At 44.2% G+C, this 21502-nt stretch overlaps 1 protein-coding gene across 4 annotated transcripts in view; it reads left to right on the top strand.

Moving 5' to 3' along the window:
• Window positions 1–21502, top strand: part of LOC145351188 (V-set domain-containing T-cell activation inhibitor 1-like) — a 59524-nt gene that overhangs the window by 25865 nt on the left and 12157 nt on the right. For 3 of the 4 annotated variants that reach the window (XM_080200868.1, XM_080200869.1, XM_080200871.1), the window contains 2 exons: window positions 6560–6615; window positions 20931–21278. In XM_080200868.1, coding sequence (XP_080056994.1) covers window positions 6560–6615; window positions 20931–21278 — 404 coding nt within the window. Of the gene's footprint in view, window positions 1–4702; window positions 4808–6559; window positions 6616–20930; window positions 21279–21502 lie in introns of those variants that run through there. The other variant, XM_080200870.1, reaches the window with a different exon arrangement.

Genomic DNA, 21502 nt, shown 5'->3' with positions numbered 1-21502 from the left:
TCCTTTGCATGGCCCATTTTCCCCTGCCCGCTGCAATTCCTGTGGTGGGCAGGATGGGAAAATTCTCCCCCAACATCCACTTTGTCTTCCTAATCACATGCTGTACCTGCATACAACCTTATTGTGATTCTTGCACTTGGATATGTAGACACCCTGTACCTCATAATTCTGTAATCTTTTTCTGTTTAAATAATCTGCTGCTGCTTTCCTATTTTTCCTTTCAAAATGAACAAGTTTACATTTTTCTCACATACAAACTCAGTCTGCCAAATTTTTGCTCACTCACTTAACTTTTCTAAATCCCACTGCAGACTTTGCATCCTCTTACCTTACCTTCCTGCCTATGTTTTGTCATCAGCAAATTTAGCTTCCACACATTTGGTTCCCTCATCCATGTCGTTGATATAAATTGTAAAAAAGTTGAGATCCCAACACTGATCCCTCTGCCACTCCATTTGTTACACCTTTCCTATGCAATAATGACCATTTTATGCCTACTTTCTGCTTCCTGCTAGTTAACTAATCTATCTAAGCTAATGTGTTACATTTTGAAAGTACATCTAAGCGTAACAGCCACCCACAGGGGAATTGAAACTCCTCTTTAGACCAATTAGATCAAAAACAATCAATAGGCTACTATGTCCACCAAGTGGGATGGACAGTAAATGGAACAGAGAAGCTCAATCCCTAATCCACACTTTAACTGAAGGCAAGTTCTGACTGAGATCACAAAGTTCCTTTGCGTGTACAATGAGTAATACTTGAATTGTCCTCTAGGTGAATGAGGGATGGTGAAAGCAATAGAATAAGTTGGGAAACAGTTGGATTCCATATAAGGATGAGTTACACCAGCTCAACTGTGACCTTTATCAGGGATTAACCATGTGCTATCTGTGACTCACAAACAAATTAACCTGATGTAATGAGTTAGTCTGTTTAAATCACATTTCTATTGATGGGATCTTGCTGTGTGTTTTCCCTCATTTTTATTCCTACGTTACAGCAGATACTCAGCCGTACTGACAGAGCAGCACTACTTCACAGGCCCATAGTAAGGAGTTCCAGACCTTCAGCTGGCTCCTTGAATCTCAGGATTCTCAGTGCATTTTGCAATAAATTTGCTTCTCGTTTTAAACTTGAAACCTGCCTGTGCTCCTGACTCCTAACTTCACTGAACAGGATCTGTTTCAGATTCCTGTTCTTGGAATTAAATATCTTTATTTTCCTTTGGTACCTGCTGTCTGCAATTCCCTCTCCCATAGACAGCTGATAAAATTGATCAGAGGTCCAGAACTCACTTGACATTCACGATTAATTTCGCAGCAGCTCATCTAAGATTCTTAGATTTGCTTTCCTGAGTAATCTGCTAGCATGGACCAGTTGGGGCTAAAGAGCCTGTTTCCATGCTGTAAACCTCTGTGACTCTGTGTCTAGCTAGATTTAAACTTCCACCTTCACTTTGGGGCATAATTGCCCACTGAACTAAACATTACTGTTCTGTCTCTGTGGGTACTCCTTTCTGGATCCCCATCGCGAGGCAAAAGCAGTTCTTTTCCCAACTTTTTTTAAACTTCCCTGAACTACTTCAAGGGTCATAAAACCTCATGCAGTTATACATCTAGCTCCAGACCTGTTGTATCCACTCTCAAATAAAACTAGAACCAGGTTTAACCGTTTTAATCCACAAATAAAGAATATAAATTAAATTTAAAGCTAAAACTAATTCCTGATATCCACAAATAAAAAAATATACTTCAACTATCTCTTTTTCCTAACAGTATATATACAGAAACGCTTATGATACCAACTGATGTTATAACTAGACAGGGAGATCCCAGAATGGAATTTTGGTTCAAAAGACTGCAGTTTTTACTTTTAGAAAACATGAAGGAACAGAATCGCAGGCCTGCTAATCAGTTTTAAAAATAAGGAAAAGACATCTACAGAACGTGTAAAGTTGGATTATCATACTCCCCCAGCTTAGTTTCACAATATATATACACATATATATTTAAGATTAACATGGTTACAAAGTATGTTTTAATCTCCAATGTGTGCAGTAACATAAAGTCCCTTTAAACACACAAGATGACTGGTTAGACACACTCCACACTCAACCCAAGTGAACATGTGTGGATTTCTCCTCAAAATGTTCCCAGATGATTCTTATACCATTAGCCACCCTGACTCTGAACTCGGGCTTCCACATGAATGACACACTTTAAAATTTCCTTTTAAACAAGGCTTTCCCTCTTAAGGAATACATCAAGTATTTGCTTACAAGTTTTACACCTTTCCCCCTTCAGGATTTGTTTGCATTCACAGTTGATTTAATAGTCTGGGAATCAATAGTTAAAAAGGCATCAAACTTTTGATTTGCCTCTGAAACCTGCTTTCCCATTTTAAATCTGGTTGCTGCAGCTGTCTCTAACTAGACAGCTCTGCCTGTCTTTACTAAACAGTTCTGTTCTGCTACCTTTATCCTCAGGCTTCTTGGAAACGTATCTGCATTTTAAGTTTCCTTGACTAGCTGGACTTTAGTTCTCTGCACCTGTTTTCTAAACAATTACCCCATCGTATGGTTTTCTTCCAGCAAAGCTGAGAACGATGTTCCCTCTCAAGCTTCCCAAACCAACTGCAAATCAAATTCAGCTAAAACTAAACTGAAAAGACCTTCGACCTTAAAAAAGCCCCTGTTGCTAAACAACAACTCCTTCTGGAAGCTTTTATTTATTCCTCACGTGGTAACCTCTCTAAGCACAATAGTTTAAATTGAACCAACCCTCACACATTCAAATACTTTCCTCCAGCAGGTTTAACTTGATTTGATTTATTATTATTACGTGCATTAGCATACAGTGAAAAGTTTTTTTGTGTGTGCTATACAAAGCATACCGTTCATAGAGAAGGAAAGGATAGGACACAGAATGTAGTTTTATAGTCATAGCTACGGTGTAGCGAAAGATCACCTTTGTTTAATTAATGTTTCTGTGTAAGGGTTTATACTAACTAAAAACTATACCTTATTTCTTATATTTACTGATACCAATCCCTTAAAACTATCTTGTGTTTTACTGGGTAAACAAAATCTGAGGAGTAATGTTATGGTAGTGGCACAGTGGTTAGCACTGCTGCTAATCCAGGGTCCTGGGTTTGATTCCCAGATCGGGTCACTGTCTGTGTGGACTTTGCACATTCTCCTCGTGTCTGCGTGGGTTTCCTCTGGGTGCATGGTTTCTTCCCACAGTCCAAAGATGTGCGGGTTAGGTTGATTGGCCATGCTAAGATATTGCCCCTTAGTATCCTGGGATGTGTAGGTTAGAGGGATTAGTGGGTATAATATGTAGGGATATGGGGGTAGGGCCTGGGTGGGATTGTGTTCGGTGCAGACTCGATGGGCCGAAGGGCCTCTTTCTAAACTGTAGGGTTCTATGATTCTATGTTACGTGTGCAGCCTGAATTGTGGATTGGAATCAAGTTGCTTCTAATGTTCCCTGCATGATTTTCCAAATGTGGATATGCCGGCGTTGGACTGGGGTAAACACAGTAAAAAGTCTAACAACACCAGGTTTAAGTCCAACCGATTTATTTGATAGTAAACTAAACCTCACTTACTGTACTGTCTGGAGACAATACACGTCTCTTTAACCTGTGATCAGTGCTCCTTCCACTCACATTGTTGGCCACTTTAAGACTTGAACATAAGAACATAAGAAATAGGAGCAGGAGTAGGCCATCTGGCCCTTCGAGCCTGCCCCGCCATTCAATAAGATCATGGCTGATCTGTCGTGGCTCAGTTCCACATTCCCCATAACCCTTAATCCCCTCTCTTATCAAAAACCCATCAACCCGTAAGGCGTAAAGATTTGCATTCTAATCAGTAATCTGTAAACTGTCTGTGCTTTATATACTTGAGGCCAGAACTCTCCGTTCACCTGAGGAAGAGTCTAACCCCGAAAGCTTGTGAGTTTACTATCAAATAAATCGGTTGGACTTAAACCTGGTGTTGTCAGACTTTTTACTGATTTTCCAAAGCCTATTTTGTGGGCAATGTTCCCACCACAAGAATCCGCAGAATATAAACCATGAATATTTAGTCTGTACAAAACCGAATGTACTCTTAAATGGAAACAACAGGGGTCTACGTACCTCCTAATGTCGGGCTGCAGTTTTATTACTGTTTTTATATTGCTCCTGGGGATGTTGTGTTCCACGTGAGAGATCTCGATTTGGATTTGTGGCGGTTTTAAAACTGAGGTTACCTTGAGGTCAGTATTCTGTTAAGCTGCTTGGGAGAGAAATAACCAGTGTGGACCTAACTCAGGCGGTAAGTATTCCGCGGGGATATACAGCCCAGTGCCAGCCCTGTGGGAAAAGCAGATAGACTGTACAGATAACTGTAATACAGGGCACATTCCTGACAGATTAACGAGAACAACATGGTGCTTGGATTGATAAATGCCCGAGGTGAAAAGCCCAGCTACTGAGCCTGGCAAAGTAGTTAGCATTGCACCCAGCCTCGGGTGGGACCAGGGCATTGAGGGTGGGGCCAGGGCATTGAGGGTGGGGCCAGGGCGATTGACATTCAAAGTGGCCGATGCGGGAATTTATTGATGTGATCGACAGTCGAGTTGGCCAATAAGAGGCTGGATTTATGTGATCGACAGTCCAGCCAGCCAACAAGGGGCTGGTGTGTTTGACGACTGAGTGGTCTCATTCACATGTTGCCGGATTGATACCGGAGCTGCTACATTGTAGCTGGGAGCAGCAGCCGATACAGTGTAACCAGCAACAGATACCACATCGGGTGAGTGAGGGAGAGACAAAGCCAGTCCCCAGGGTGTGTGAGGGAGGGACAGAGCCAGTTCCCAGGGCGTGTGAGGGAGGGACAGAGCCAGTTCCCAGGGTGGTTGGGTGAAAGACAGAGCCAGTCCCCAGGGTGAGAGAGAGACAGAGACAGAGCCAGTCCCCAGGGTGAGACAGAGACAGAGCCAGTCCCCAGGGTGAGACAGAGACAGAGACAGAGCCAGTCCCTGGGGTGGGTGAGGGAGGGGCAGAGCCAGTCCCCAGGAGGGAGGGAGGGAGTGATGGGCAGACCCAGTCTCCAGGGTGACTTAGGGACAGTTCCAGTCCCCTGTCCCACTGAACCGGCATCCTGTCTTCTACCCCCTGTCTGTTTTAGCCTCTGGGCCTTGATCCCAGCATTGGGTGACAGGGTGCTCCTGTGATGTGCTGAATCATCCCAGTGGTTATGTAACATGGTATAATATATCTACTATATATGGTGGAGTTGTCCAGCTGATTTTCAAATTAGCTTTGTTGGTTTTCTGTTCTATGGCAGTTTTATTCTGCACTGACCAGTTCAGGTATCTGCTACTCATCTGCACCTCTGTCTCATCGAGATGTTTCACACCACAGAGGGATTTAATAGCTTACATGGAAACTGACCCCTCTGTTTGGGGAGAGGGGGAGGGAGGTGGGAGGGTGGCAGTTCTCTAGCAGGTGGGGTGAGGTACACAGCTTTTAAAATTAAAGCAAGGCTGTTCAGGAGTGAAATTGAGAAACACTCCTTCACACAGCAGCTGAAATTTGAGAGCTTTATCCCCATCACAAAAGGTTGTGAATTTTGAAAGTCAATTGAATTGTTAGATTGTTAGGTAAGGGATAGGAAAGCAGTTTAAATTATGTTGGGAAGTACATGTTTTGTTCATTGCCGGTCTCCGTAAATAAAAGCTTCCGAGTGTTTAGGGCCCAGTTCAGTCCTTCACTTCCGGACTAACTAGAATCAAAAACAATTTAAAAATTTTTCTCTTGCCCTCTTAGAGGTTGAAACCAGTTCTAGAAATCAGCTGCAGCTTGTGTTATCTATTCCTGGACTAGAATCTGGGGTGGGGGTGAGGTATTTGTTTACTTAATTTCTATGGCCCTCATCCTTTATGTGGAAGGTTTTGATTTGTGTAGATGTGTAGTACAGTGGTTAGCCCTGCTGTCTCACAGCGCCAGGGTCCTGCGTTTGATTACCAGCTTGGTCACTGTCTGTGTGGAATCTGCATTTTCTCCCCGTGTCTGCGTGGGTTTCCTCCGGGTGCTCCGGTTTCCTCCCACAGTCCGAAAGACGCGCTGGTTAGAGTGCATTGGCCATGCTAAATTCTTTCTCAGTGTACCGGAACAGGCACTCGGGATATTCACAATAACTTCCTTGCGGTGTTAATGTAAGCCTACTTGTGACACGAATAAATAAACTTTAAATGCGGGGGGGATGAGTTTTTAAGTGATTTGGAACCTCAGGATGCAAAAGTCAGTATTTGTCTGGTGTGGTGCATGTTTGGAGAAACTGTTCCCCCACCCCCACCTTCTGTCAGACCAGGAACTGTACCGTCTGGGGTGTCTGACAGGTGGGGACAGTGGAATAAGGTTTGGAATTGTAGTCATTACAACAAACATGCATGCTGTCATGAGGCCTCTATGGAAAGGTAGAGAATCATGTCCTGGCCGAGAGGCTCATTTAGTTTGCTGGAAAATGCAGTTTCTAACTTTATTTTGATTTTTTTTCTTTTAGAATGGATTACTTGCTCCACACACTCATTCTACTGGCTGCCACTGAAATGACCACAGGTAAGTGGAATTGTGCTTTTGTTTTCCAGACTTTACCCCTCACACCACCCCCCCCCCGCCTCTCTCACACACACGCACACGCACACACACACCCTTCACACACACCCTTCACACACACACACACACACACACCCCCCCCCCCGCCGCACTTGGTGATCTGGGTACACCGATGCAGTGCGCATGATTGTATGTGTGTGTACATAAGAACATAAGAAATAGGAGCAGGAGTAGGCCATCTAGCCCCTCGAGCCTGCCCTGCCATTCAATAAGATCATGGCTGATCTGTCGTGGCTCAGTTCCACTTTCCCGCCCTCTCCCCATAACCCTTAATCCCCCCGCTTATCAAAAACCCATCAACCCGCGTCTTAAAAATATTTAGCGAGGCAGCCTCCACCACTTCAACGGGCAGAGAATTCCAGAGATTCACCACCCTTTGAGTGAAGAAGTTCCTCCTCAACTCCGTTCTAAACCGCCCCCCCTTTATCTTGGGGCTGTGCCCCCTAGTCCTACTGTCCTTTCTGAGCGAGAAGAGTCTCTCCACCTCTATCCTATCCATCCCATTCATCATCTTATACGTCTCAATGAGATCTCCCCTCATTCTTCTAAACTCTAACGAGTACAAGCCTAGTTTATTCAGCCTCTCCTCGTAGCTCAACCCCCTCAACTCCGGTATCAGCCTAGTAAACCTCCTCTGCACTCCCTCCAAGGCCAAAATATCCTTGCGTAAGTACGGCGACCAAAACTGCACACAGTACTCCAGCTGCGGCCTCACCAATGCCTTATACAGCCGCAGCAAGACCTCCCTACTTTTATATTCAATCCCCCTCGCTATGAAGGCCAGCATCCCATTAGCCTTCCTGACCACCTGCAGGCTGGGTTTTTGCGACTCATGCACAAGGACCCCGAGGTCCCTCTGCACCGTCACCGTCGCCTGCTGCAGTTTTTCGCCATGTAAGTAATAGCCCTTCCTACCATTATTCCTGCCAAAGTGGACCACCTTGCACTTGCCAACATTAAATTCTTGGGACACTGCACAAGTCCCCTGATTTGCTGGAGTTGGCATCACTTGACAGCATAGTTAGAAGTATATAAAATATATTGCAGAGGTTTGGGGAAGGAGTTAGGGCACTGGGACAAATGGGATAGTTCTTTCAGCAAGTCAGCATAGGTGTAATGTGCTGCACAATTCTACACGAGCTATCTTGCCTACTCTATTCTAGTATTCACACTTTGCACTAGTTTTACTTCTTCTCATCTTATCAATACAAAGCATGTTAGGTGGATTGGCCATGCTACATTGCCTCCTTGATGTAAGGGAGACTAGCATGGGGTTATGGGGATAGGGCCTCGGTGGGATTGTGGTCAGTGCAGACTCGATGGGCCAAATGGTCACCTCCTGCAGTGTAGGATTCTATGATTCTAAAATCATGATGGTGTTCATTTGGATCAGCCTGGACAAGATGTTTCCAGTTGTTAGGGAGATCAAAACCAGGGATTGAAAATATAATCTGGTCTAAATTGAGAATTCGGGACAGCCCTTTACCCAGAGAATAGTTAGTTTGTTTGAACTTTCTAGCCTGGAATAATTGAGGTGACTATCATGGATTAATTGATGGAAACCAAATAAGCACAACGAAGAGAGGAATGGCAGCAAGGTGGCACAGTGATTAGCATTGCTGCTTCACAGTGCCAGGGACCCGGGTTCAATTCCGGCCTTGGATCACTCTGTGGAGTTTGGATGACCTTCCTGTGTCTGCATGGGCTTTCCCCGGTTGCTCTGGTTTTCCTCCCGCAGTCCAAAAATGTGCGGGTTAGGTTGATTGGCCTTGCTAAATTGCCCCTTAATGTCAGGGGATTAACAGGGAAAAGACGTGGGGATTATGGGGATAGGGCCTGAGTAGGATTGTTGTCAGTGCAGGCTTGATGGGCTGAATGGCCTCCTGCACTGTAGGGATTCTAGGAGGGCAGGGTATTTTAATGAGGAGAGGGGTGAGAATGAAGTGTGTGGAGCATAATTCCCAGTATTTACTATTTGGATAGAATGGCCTGTGCTGTACGTTTTAAATGCAAAAAGGTGATTTGGTGCATTTGATGTAACTTCCTTGCAGAGTACTGATCCGTCCATCTTCCCATTTGCACCAGACAACTGTGCCTTAAATCTGAGCCCAGTGTCTCATCTTTATCATCCTTCTTGGTAAACTAGTTCAGACACTGATCACCCCCTGAGGAATAACTACAGCAAGTGCCTGTCCTAAACTACCCCTGTTGTCATTCTGAACCTTGACTTGTGTTAGCTAAACCTGAGCAATGCCTCTGATTTACTTATCTTATTCCTTTAAGCATCTTGTATCACTTTTGTGTTGAAGAATATTAGCCTTGTTCAGAGTTTATTTCTCAACTTCCAGGGAGTCTGTTTTGTGGGCAAGATGCCTGGTTATGTTATCACACTTCCTTCTAGACACACATTCAACTTTTCAGTCCATTAGCCCAATTCTTGAATTTAGTGAGCTTTGGAAAGTTAAGACTAATGCATCAATAATTATCTAAATACTATAGAGTGGAAACCGTCTGATCCCATAAATTTAAATAAAATCTGAGAATGAATACAAAAGGCCATCCAGCCTGCTATGTTCATGCTAGCACTTTGCAAAACAACTTTGCTACTCCCACTCCACCTATCTAAGATGTATGGTCCGTTTATTTTTATTTTATTTGTATTAATTTATCAGTTCCTCCTTTGTTTTAAGGTTCTGGTAGTATATTTTTCTGTACTGTGAAGATGGATATAAAGTTATTTAACAACTCCCATTTCTTTATTATCCATTCTAATCTCACCTCCATATATCTTCAATGGGCCCACGATGCACTCTTTCTCCCAATCTGATATCTAGAAACAAAGAAAATAGGAGCAAGAGGAGGCCATTTGACCTTTCGAGCCTGCTCTCTGCCATTCATTATGATCTTGGCTGATCATCTAACTGAATAGCCTGATCCTGCCTTTCCCCATATCAAGAACAGCAAACAAAGAACAGAACAGCACAGGAACAGGCCCTTCAGCACTCCAAACCTGCGCTGATCATGATGTCTGCCTAAACTAAAACTTATGGAGTCCATATCCTTCCATTCCCATCATATTCGTGTTCTTGCCTAGTTACCCCTTAAATGTCGCTATCGTACCTGCTCCCACCACCTCCCCGGACAGCGCGTTCCAGACGTTCACCACCCTTTGTGTAAAAAAATAAAAATTGTCTCCCACGTCTCCTCTAAACTTTTCCCCACGCAGCTTAAACCTATGTCTCCTAGTACTTGACTTTTCTACCCTAGGATCTAACTATCCACTCTGTCCATTTCACTCATAATCTTGTAAAGCTCTATCAGGTTACCCCTCAACCTCCATCGCTCCAGTGAGAACAAACTGAGTTTATCCAATCTCTCCTCATAGCTAATACCCTCCAGACCAGGCAATATCCTGGTAAGCTTCTTCTGCACCCTCTCCGAAGCGTCCACATCCTTCTGATAGTTTGGCAACCAGAATTGTACGTGATATTCCGAATGAGAACTAACTAAGATTCTGTACAGCTTCAGCATGACCTGCCATTTTTTATACTCAATGCCCCAAATACCCTTTGATTTCTTTAACTCCAAGAGCTATGTTTAATTCCTTCTTGAAAAACGTTCAGTTGTTTTGGCTTCAATTACTTTGTGTGCGAACAAATTCCACTCGCTGGGTGAAGAAGTTTCTTCTCTTCTCTGTCCTAAACGATTGACCCTATAACCTCAGATTGTGACCCCTGGTTCCGGACTTCCCCACCATCAGGAGCATCCTTCCTGCATCTACCCTGTCTAATCATGTTAGAATTTTATAGATTTCTGTAACATTTCCCCCCCCCCTCCCCCCGCACCATATTCTTCAAAGTTCCACTGCATATAATCCTAGTCAGCTCAATCGCTCCTCGTGCATCAGTCCTGCCGTCCTTGGAATCAATCTGGTAAACCTTCTCTGCACTCCCTCCTATAGCAAGAAAGTCCTTACTCAGCTAAGCAGACCCAAACTGCACACAATACTCCAGGTGTGGCCTCAGTAAAGCCATGGGTTTATTGCATCAAGACATGTACTCAAGTCTGTAAGAAGGTTAAAGACTAGCAGGAGTAGGCCATTCAGCCCCTCGAGCCTGCTGCACCATTCAATACCATCATGGCTGATCTCATCTCACCCTAACTCCACTTTCCTGCCCAGTCTTCATAACCCTTCAACCCCATTACTAATTAAAAATCTGTTCACCTCTTCCTTAATGTCCCAGCATCCACTACACTCTGGATAGTGAATTCCACAGATTCACGGCCCTTTAAGGAAAGTAGTTTCTCCTCATTTCTGTTTTAAATCTACCAACCCTTGTCCTAAAACTATGATCTCTTGTTCCGGATTGTCCCACAAGTGGAAATATCCTCTCCACATCTACTTTGTTAATCCCAATTACCTTGTAGGGGAGGCACAGTGGCACAATAGTTAGCACTGCTGCCCAATGTCAGTGACCCCGGGTTCGATTCCCAGCTTGGATCACTGTCTATGTGGAGTTTGCACATTTTTCCCATGTCTGCGTGGGTTTCCTCCAGGTGCTCCAGTTTTCTCTCACGGTCTGAAAGATGTGCTGGTTAGGTGCATTGGCCGTGCTAAATTTTCCCTCGGTGTACCCGAACAGGTGCTGGAGTGTGGCGACACGGGGATTTTCACAGTAACTTCATTGCAGTGTTAATGTAAGCCTACTTACAACACTAATAAATAAATAAACTTCTTTGTACGCCTCAGTTAGAATCCTCTTGCCTGATCTTTTGCAAGACCTTTTTTGATTTTTTTGCACCTTTTTATTACTTCTTTGTATCCTGTTTTTTTTTAATATATAGCTCTCGCAGCCCACTGGATTTGCACTCAACCTTGTATTTGAGTAATCCATTTCTTTTAGCTTAGTTTCTGACTCTGACCTTGTTGTTGACTTGGTTATTTAAATGTATGAGTGGAGTGTTTGCCTTTTGTTAGTGGGGTACCAAATAGATCTTTGAATTTTTCCCCATTGTCTGTAGGTTTACAACAACTCATGAGTAATTCAGACAAGTTTACTGTAAACAAGTTCATTTTTCATCTCTGCAAAGGCCATTTGCAAGTTTAAGATCTTTGTTTGTGACTCTTGTTTCTCCTTGATATCAGGTTCACATTATGGTTGCTATTTGTGATATACTGTTGAGAGTGGGAGGTGTATGTTCAGTAACTGTAATAGTAGATTTTGAGGTGTTCATAAATAGTCACAAAGATTAGTTTCATGTGCTTTGGAAAGATTGCTGACTGCTAATTATAGCAACGTTAATAGGTTTATATTCTGAATCGGGTGGTGCAAGTACTGCCTTGAGGTCGGGTTTTGTTTAAGTGAAAAATAACATAGCTAGGAACCAGAATAATTTGAGACTGCCAAGCACAGATTTAACTCTCACTCAATTGTTGGGGAACGGTCAACTGCAATGAGCTGTACCTACCAATCACGAGTGGTGATTAACTTTTAGTTTGTGTTGGTATGCTTAATGTAGAGTAGATTTGACATGTTGGAGGTGAGTGACCACACCTCTGCTACACTGGGGAGTGTTGAGGAACAGTCGGACCTAGGATTACAAGTATATAAGTGGTGTCACGGATAGATAGGGTGGTGAAGAAGTTGTTTAGCAAACTGGTCTTTGTTAGTCAGGGCATTGAGTATAGGACTTGGGACATTATGTCACAGCTGTATAAGTTGTTGATGAGGCCACATTTGGAGTATTGTGTAGTTTTGCTCCCCCTGTTATAGGAAAGATGTTGATAAATTGGAAAAAGTACAGTAAAGATTTACGAGGGTGTTGCTAGGGCTAGTGCACCTGAGTTATAGGGAACAGTCGGCAAGCCTCGGGGTTTTATTCCTTGAAATGTAGGAGAATGAGGGGTGACCTTATTGAAGGGTAACATCATGAGGCGCATTGATAGGATGAACACAAACAGTCTTTTTCCCAGGGAAGGGGAATTAACAACTGGAGAGCATAGGTTTAAGATGAGAGGGGCAAGATTTAAAAGGGACCTGAGGGCCACTTCTTCACGCAGAGGGTGGTGTGTAAAAGAGCTGCCAGAGAAAGTGGTTGATGCAGGTACAATAGCAGCATTTAACAAGCATTTGGATAAATACAGAGATGGAAAAGGATAAGTGGGATATGGGCCAAATGCGGGCAAATGGGACTGGGCTGGGAGGGCAGCAATGTCCATGCGGATGGGGCCAAAGGGCCTGCTTCTGTGCTTTATTGCTCTATGATTCGATATGGCCCACCATGTTGTCAGGAAGGGAGTATCTCCTAAAGGCAAAAGTCATTTAAAATGGTAACAGGAGAATGCCATTCAGACAATCAAGCCTGGTCAAAGTACCCTAGGCTTCTGCAAATACAGGAAAGAACTTTCATTTATACCACATCTTTCACAATTTTGGAACTTCCCAAAGTGCCTTGTAGTGAATTAAGTTATTTTAGAAAGAGGTCACTTTTGTGATCCCAGGGACCGAAGTGGAAAGGGTCGAGAGCTCCAAGTTTTTAGGTGTCCATATTACCAATAACCTGTCCTGGTCCCCCTGTGCCAACACTATAGTTAAGCTCACCAACGCTTCTACTTTTTCAGAAGACCAAGGAAATTTGGCACATCAGATACAACTCTCACCAACTTTTACAGAAGGACCATAGAAAGCATTCTTTCTGGTTATATCACAGCTTGGTATGGGCTCCTGCTCTGCCCAAGACAGCAAGAAACTGCAAAAAGTTGTGAATGTAGCCCAATCCATCACGCAAACAAGCCTCCCATTCATTCTACACTTCCCGCTGCCTTGGCAAAGCAGCCAGCATAATTAAGGACCCCATGCACCCTGGACATTCTCTCTCTTCCACCTTCTTCCTTCGGGGAAAAAAAATACAAAAGTCTGAAGTCACGTACCAACCGACTCAAGAACAGCTTCTTCCCTGCTGCTGTCAGACTTTTGAATGGACTTACTTTGCATTAAGTTGATCTTTCTCTACACCCTAGCTATGACTGTAACAGTACATTCTGCACTCTCTCTTTCCTACTCTGTGAACGGTATGCTCTGTCTGTGTAACACACGAGAAATAATACTTTTCACTGTATGGTAATCCATGTGACAATAATAAATCAAATCAATGAGAGATGACAGCCAATTTTCTCATAGAGACTTCCATAATGTTGTATTTTGAGGGGAAGTTATTGGCCAGGACACGAGCAAGCTTTTCAAAGTAATGCCTGATTAGGCTATGGAGCTTTTGGTCTAACTTTTTTTGTCTGAAAGATGGTACCTCTGACAGCACAGCACTCACTCAGCCCTGTATTCTATGCTTCAGTCTCTGCAATGGGATTTGAACCCCTGACCCGTGAGTGGTTCCCACTGACCCATGGCTGATTCCTGCCATCTTGTTTCAATTGGACTGCTGACCTGCTTCATATGAAAATTGTGCTGCAAGAAGATTTTGTGTTTTGTATTCAGATTGCATGTGAGCGTAGCTGGCTGGCCAGCATTTATTGCCCATCTCTAATTGCCCTTGTTCAAAGAGCACTAAGAATCAACTACATTGCTGTGGGTCTGGAGTCACATGCCAGTCAGACCAGATAAGGAGGGCAGATTTCCTTCCCTAAAGGACATTAGTGAACCAGATTGGTTTTTCTGACAATCAACAATGGTTTCACAGTCGTCGTTAGATTTTTAATTCCAAGTTTTTATTGAATTCAAATTTCACCATCTGCCATGGTGGGATTCAAACCTGAGTCGCCAGAACATTAACCCTGGATCTCTGGATACTAGTCCAGTGACAATACCACTATACCACCACCTTCCCAGTTCCAGCATCAAGGATACCTGGACAAGATATTCATGTGGTACTCAGGGATATTTGATAAGCATTCCTTATGTGACCAAGAGTAGACATTGACTGAAATGGAAGCAGTGTAAATTTCTGTCGTTTTAAAGGTGTATTTTTTACAATGTAATTTACATATAAATGATCGGAATCCACTGCCTAGCTCTTGCCCTTCCTGTCCTTTGCTAAGGTGATCATCCAGTTGTACAACCTTCTGTTGCTCCCCAACATTTTTTTTTAATTGTCTTTGCTGAGTGAAGCTGGGCTGCCCTAGCAGCATGGCGCTGAGTAACAGACACTGTGCTTCTAATACAGATCCCCACCATGTACCATGGAAGCTGGGCAGTCTGCAGTTTCATTTACTGTTCTCTTTCACTCTCACCATGTAGGGCTAAGGATAAGGAGAGAATAGGGAGGAGAGGGTGGAGTTGTAATGATCCCGAGACTTGAATAAACATTTTCCTGATAATGAAGTCGCTTTGTTCTCATTCGCACATGTCACCCTCTCCTGTTCTTTTCCCTTTTGTCCTACTGCTGCTGGTGGGAAAACAGAAGTGATCACAATACTTCTGAACATGAACTCGAGCAGGAGTGAGCCATTCGGCCCTTTGAACCTGTTTCGCCATTTAATCAGAACATAGCTGATTTGGTCAATTCCACTTTGTTGTTTGCCTCCTCTTCCCCCACCAAATAACCCTTCACTCTTTTTGTCTATCAAATATCTAGTTAACTCTGGCTTGAATAGATTCAGTGACTGAGCCTGCACTGCTTTCTGAAGAAGAGAATGCCACAGAGTCTCAATCTCCTGAGAGAAACAAATCCTCTTCATCTCAACCTTAAAAGGGAGACCCCTCATTCCAGCGCGCGCACACACTTCTCTCTCACACACACACACACAAGAGGAAACATCCTCCGGATGCCAACCCTTTCAGGTCCCCTCAACATCTTGCACATTTCAATATCATTGCTCATTCTTGTAAACTCCAGTGGTTATGGGTCCAACCTGCCTCATAACGCAAGCCTTTCATCCCAGGATTGAGTCATGAACTTTCTCTGAACTCCTTCTACAGCAGACATATCTTTTTGTCAAATAGGGAGACAAAAGCAATCTTCCAGATGTGGTCTCACAGTAGCATCAAAGCATCCCAACTGTTATATTCCATTCCCCTTACAGTAAAGGCCAACATTCCATTTCCCTTCCTCATCACTTGCTCTACCTACAAGCTAATGTCCTGTGACTCATGTACCAGGGCACAAATTTCCTTCGTACCATTCAATAATTTTTTTTTAGCGTGCACAATGAATTAAGTGAAATGGATTGATCCGTGGAAAATAAACATTTCAGAGAATGGTGGGGGAGGGAAGGAGGGGGCAGTGGGGTGCAGCGCAGCAAGGGGGAAGTAGCCATAGCAGATGTTTGTTTGAGAGCTGAAATTGACACAATGGGTGGAATGACCTTGTGTGGGTAAAGTTCTATGTTTGTAAACCAGATAACCAGTGATTTTTTAATCAGTTGCTTTGCTGTGAAGCCGTGAGTCTTGGCTCAATCTCTAACTGCTATCAGCATTACTTTAACCCATACCAGTGCTGGAGAAATTTGTTGTCCGATCACTTTGCCCCAAATTTGCTCAGTAAAGTTAGACAGAAAGTGATGGGCAACAATAAAGTGTGTTTTTATAGCATCTATTAACTTCAAAGATGTTTTATAGAAGTCAGATTAAAAAATTGACATTGAGTCATTGGAGATATTAGGGCAGGTGTTTAAAGCTGTGCTCAAAATGGTCAGTTTTTAAATAATTTATTTTTATGGAATGTGGGCATGGCTGGCTAGGTCAGCATTTATTTCTCCATCCCTAATTGCCCTTGAGAAGGTGGTGGTGAGCTGCCTTCTGGAACCGCTGCAGTTCCTGAGGTATAGGTAAACCTATAGTGCTGTTAGGGAGAGAATTCCTGGATTTTGACCCAGCAACACTTACCTTTGCTCTTTTTGGGGAGGATCTCATTGATTGGCACATGTGTGGCACGAATGTTGCTTGCCATTTGTCAGCCCAAACCTGGATGTTGTCCAGCTGTTGCTGCATTTGGACACGGGCTGCTTCAGTATTTAAGGAGTTGCAAATGGTGCTGAATGCTGTGCGGTCATCGGTGAACATCTCCACTTCTGACCTTGTGATGGAAGGAAGGTCATTGATGAAGCAGCTGAAGGTGGTTGGGCCTAGGACACTAACCTTGTGGAACTCCTGCTGTGATGTCCTGGAGGTGAGATGATTGACCCCCAACCACCACAACCATCTCCCTTTGTGCCAGGTATGACTCCAACCAGTGGAGACTTTTCTCCCAGATTCTACTAACATCAGTTTTGCTAGGGCTTCTTGATGCCACACTTGGTCAAATGCTGTCTTGATATTGAGGGCAGTCACTTCAACTCATTCTTGGCGTGCAGGTTTTTTTTTTGGTCCATGTTTGAACCAAGACTGTAATGAGGTCAGGGGCTGAGTGATCCTGGCAGAACCCGAACTGAGTGTCCATGAGCGGGTTATTGCTGTGTAAGATGTGCAGATTAGGTTGATTGGCCACACCAAATTATCCCTTAGTCTCCAGGGAGATTAGCAGGGTAAATAGTGGGGTGATGGGGTTAGGGTGGGTGGGATTGTTGTCAGTGCAGGCTCGATGGGCTGAATGGCCCCTTTGAGCACTGTAGGAATTCTGAGATTCTAAGTGCAACTTGATAGTGCTGCTGATGACCCTTCCATCATTTTACTGATGAACAAGAGTGCCACTGTGGTAGCTGTACTGGAACAGCTTGGCCAGGGAAGCAGCAAGCTGTGGAGCACATTCACTACTATTGCTGGAATATTGTCAGGGACCTTTGCACTTGCAGTATCCAGTACCTTCAGCTGTTTCATGATATCATGTGGAGTAAATTGAACCGGTTGAAGACTGACACCTGTGATGCTGGGGACCACTGGAGGAGGCCGAGATGGACCGTCCACTCGACACTTCTGGCTGAGGATTGCTGCGAATGCTTCAGCCTTATCTGTTGCACTGATGTGCTGCGCTCCTCCATTATTGAGGATGGGGATATTTGTGGAGCCTCTTCCTCCAGTGAGTTGCTTAATTGTCCACCACTATTCAAAACTGGATGTGGCAGAACTGCAGATCTTAGGTCTGATCCATTGGTTGTGGAATTGCTCAGCTCTATCACTTGCTGTTTGGCAGGCAAGTTGTAGCTTCACTAGGTTGACACCTCATTTTTAGGTATGCCTGGTGCATGCTCCTGGCATGCCCTCCTGCACTCTCCAGTAAATCAGGGTTGCTCCCCTGGCTTGATGGTAATGGTAGAGTGGGGGATATGCCGGGCCATGAGATTACAGATTGTGGTTGAGTGCAATTCTCACAGCGCCTCATGGATACCCAGTCTTGAGTTGCTAGATCTGTTCAAAATCTATCCCATTTAGCACGGTGGTAGTGCCACACAAAATGATCGACTCCACAAGGACCGTGCAGTGGTCATTCCTACCAACACCGTCATGGACAGATGCATCTTCAGCAGGCAGGTTGGTGAGAGTATATTCTGCACCCTTGCCACGCTCAGTGCTTCCTCCAGCTGGTGTTCAGCATGGAGGACTGATTCATCAGCTGGGGGGGAGGGGGCAAAGGGCAAAGTGGTGTTTGATAATCATCAAGAGGTTTCATTGCCCATGTTTGACTTGGTGCCATGGGGTCCAGAATGGATGCTGAATCTTTGTTTCCCTCCCCTTGACCCACTCAGATTTTTTGTGTGGAATTTTGATTGCACATTTTGTGAATAAAATTAAGGACGTGATTTTTTTAGAATTATTTAATGCTGGCAAAACCAGTATCCTGCGTTGCCAGTGATCAGAGTAGTTTATCACATCATTCCAGAGGGCCATTGACATTGCTGTGGGTCTGGAGTCACATAGAGGCCATACCAGGTAAGGATGACAGATCTCCTTCCCTAAAATACATCAACGAACCAGATGCGTTTTTACAACAATTGACAAAGGATTCGTGGTCCCAGTAATAAGACTAGTTTTGAATTTAAATTTCACCACTGCCTTGGTGGGATTTGAATCCATGTCATAGAACAGTACAGGCCCTTCGGCCCTCAATGTTGTGTCAAGCTTCATCCAAACCCAAGATCAAGCTATCCCACTCCCTATCATTCTGGTGTGCTCCATGTGCCAATCCAATAACTGCTTGAAAGTTCCTAAAGTGTCCGACTCCACTATCACAGCAGGCAGTGTATTCCACACCCCAACCACTCTCTGAGTAAAGAATCTACCTCGGACGTCCCTCCTATATCTCCCACCATGAACCTTTTAGTTATGCTCCCTAGTAACAGCTACATCCACTCGAGAAAATAGTCTCTGCATGTCCACTCTACCTATCCCTCTCATCATCTTATAAACCTCTAAGTCGCCTCTCATCCTCCTCTGCTGTAAAGAGAAAAGCCCCAGCTCCTTCAACCTTTCCTCATAAGACCCCTACCCTCCAAACCAGGCAGCGTCCTGGTAAATCTCCTCTGCACTCTCTCCAATGCTTCCACATCCTTCTTATAGTGAGGTGACCAGAACTGCACACAATATTCCAAATGTGATCTCACCAAGGTCTGGTATAGTTGCAGCATAACCCCATGGCTCTTAAACTCAAACCCCCAGTTAATGTCCCCAGAATAGTAACCTGGGTCTCTGGATTACTAGCCCAGTGTTATAGCAACTATGCCACTATTTCCTCATCTAGAGCGCCATCTAGGGTTCAAATCACTTCAATGTCCACAGGAGAGAATTTTCTAAAATTAAACGTTGGTTTGGGTGGAAGGTTAACTTCCTTTTCCTGTGTTTGCAGTTCAAAGCTGTTGGACATTTGACCTGTTGTCTGTTTGTCCTTTTTCTGTTTGGAGGGTGTGGCAGGTGAAAACAAATGGTTGACGTGTTCCCATCGATGGTTCTGCATTTCCCCACCCTTGTAAGAAGTTAATGCCTGCAATATCAGCAGTCTGGTTCTGATCCAAACTAACCCTCAATATTTTGAATATTCCAAAAGCAGACAGTTTGCAATTTGAGTTCATCAACTTGCTGGTGCTAAAAGGGGAGTTAACCAATCCAGATCTTCAGATGCAGATCACCCAAAACATTTCTAAATGTTCCCAGCGGGAAATGTGGTGAGATTCTAGCTGGGTGGGTCAGTGTCCTTCAGAAGGCAATCCACGTGCATTTGGTCATTTTTATGGAGTTTGTGGCAATTCTGGCTGGCAAAGAGATGAAAAACCTATAGACAGTGGTGAGGCTGGCTCCTTGGAATGGGCGCCCTGATCTCTAGACAACATTGCAGATTTCCCTGTTCACTGGCGAAGAATCCTCCTCCCCCCCCCACCCCCCCCTCACACACACCAGGGAGATGCCAACCATGTTGCTAACCATCTGGGGGCTAAAACGGTTACCACCCTCCCTGGCATGGGCCATCGTGCCTGGTCTCCATTTGTGGAGACTAGGAGTGATCCCTGCTAGCTTCCTGTTGGGTCGGTGAATACTGGGAGCTGGGTGAATCAGGCTGAAGCCCAGGATCGCATATTTAAATTAAGATTTAAATATTCTACTCTGGTTCATGTCCTTCCTGGGTGTGAACCAGACTGCACTGCAGCAGGGTTAACAGGGTTAGGGGTACTCCCCGGTGCAAATCTTGTGAGATTATCTGGTCATGATGTGCTTTGCGCCTGGGTTTACAGGGCCAGAGATTTGATCGCATTATGGTTGCTCTTTGAACAATAAGTGTTGGTTAACGGCAGAGTATGTAGTGACAGAGCCACACATATCATGACAGTCATGCCTTGCTCTGGATGTTATTCTTGGGCAATGGAACTGACAGGTAACTTCGGTTTCTTCTTCTGCTTGGAATCCAGTCATTTTCCCAATATTAGTTGGGGCGGGTTCGATGTGGTAAAGGTTATTATTGATGATTTTGTATTCAGCAATCGCTGATATAAGCAATTCAGTGCTCAGACCCAAATTCATGCACCAATTGCATCCATTGACAGTTCCGTTTTTTCCAAGGTACAAATTAACATTGTTCACATGTGCTCACAGTGAATTAGACCCTGTGGTAACAGTGACATTCCGGCCCTCAGTCCAAGCTTCATCCCAATTCATGGACCAGAACTTGAAAGATACTGTCTGACCCACTGTATGATCTGCGAGAGGAGCCAATATCAGTGAGGGATGAAGCAAACCTGTTACAATCTGCAAGATGATAAAATGTCCGAGGGGCTCGCGGCCTCCTCTAGTTCCTGTTGAGTGTTTTTTGGGCATGCTGCGAGGTATCGGGTAGTGCATTAACATAGTGATGAGGTAATCTTCTGGATGTGTTGCTCACAGGTCGTTTTAGTGTCAAGTGTAAAGAGGAGCAGATCATGGCCAAGGCCGGCGAAGATGATGTTATCCAGTGTCGGTTTTATTCCCGAAATAAGGCTGGAAGCGTGGCTTTCGTTTGGAAGAAGGAGAACGCCATGGGGATAATCTACAATTACACCATGAGCCATAGCAGCCTAGGAGAGCAGGACCCCAGCTACCGAGAGAGAGCCGAGATCTTTGACAATGAGGTGCGAAAAGGAAACGTGTCCCTCAGGTTGAAGAACGTGACTCTGTTTGACTCTGGCACCTACAAACTCTCTGTTGCCAGTCGTTCACAAAGCACTGAGACGCAGGTCTTCCTCAGTATACGAGGTAAGAATAGGGTACACGTTACATTGACTGACTGAAACAAAATGGATTAATTGCTTCTTTCAGAAACTCTTGTACAGGTGTCAGTCTGATCATGATTGGAGAAAAGCAGTATTTAAACTTGGATACTAAAAGCATTTATTTATACAGATATATATATATTTTTTAAAAATCAAAATTAAATCCTGTCCTGGGCTTTGTTTGTGTTCCTTCCCTCACTCTGCGCC

This window comes from Carcharhinus amblyrhynchos, chromosome 12, assembly GCF_965287045.1.
Source record: "Carcharhinus amblyrhynchos chromosome 12, sCarAmb.v2.hapA, whole genome shotgun sequence".
NCBI classification, from domain to species: domain Eukaryota; kingdom Metazoa; phylum Chordata; class Chondrichthyes; order Carcharhiniformes; family Carcharhinidae; genus Carcharhinus; species Carcharhinus amblyrhynchos.
This window is presented reverse-complemented; position numbering and strand designations above follow the sequence as displayed.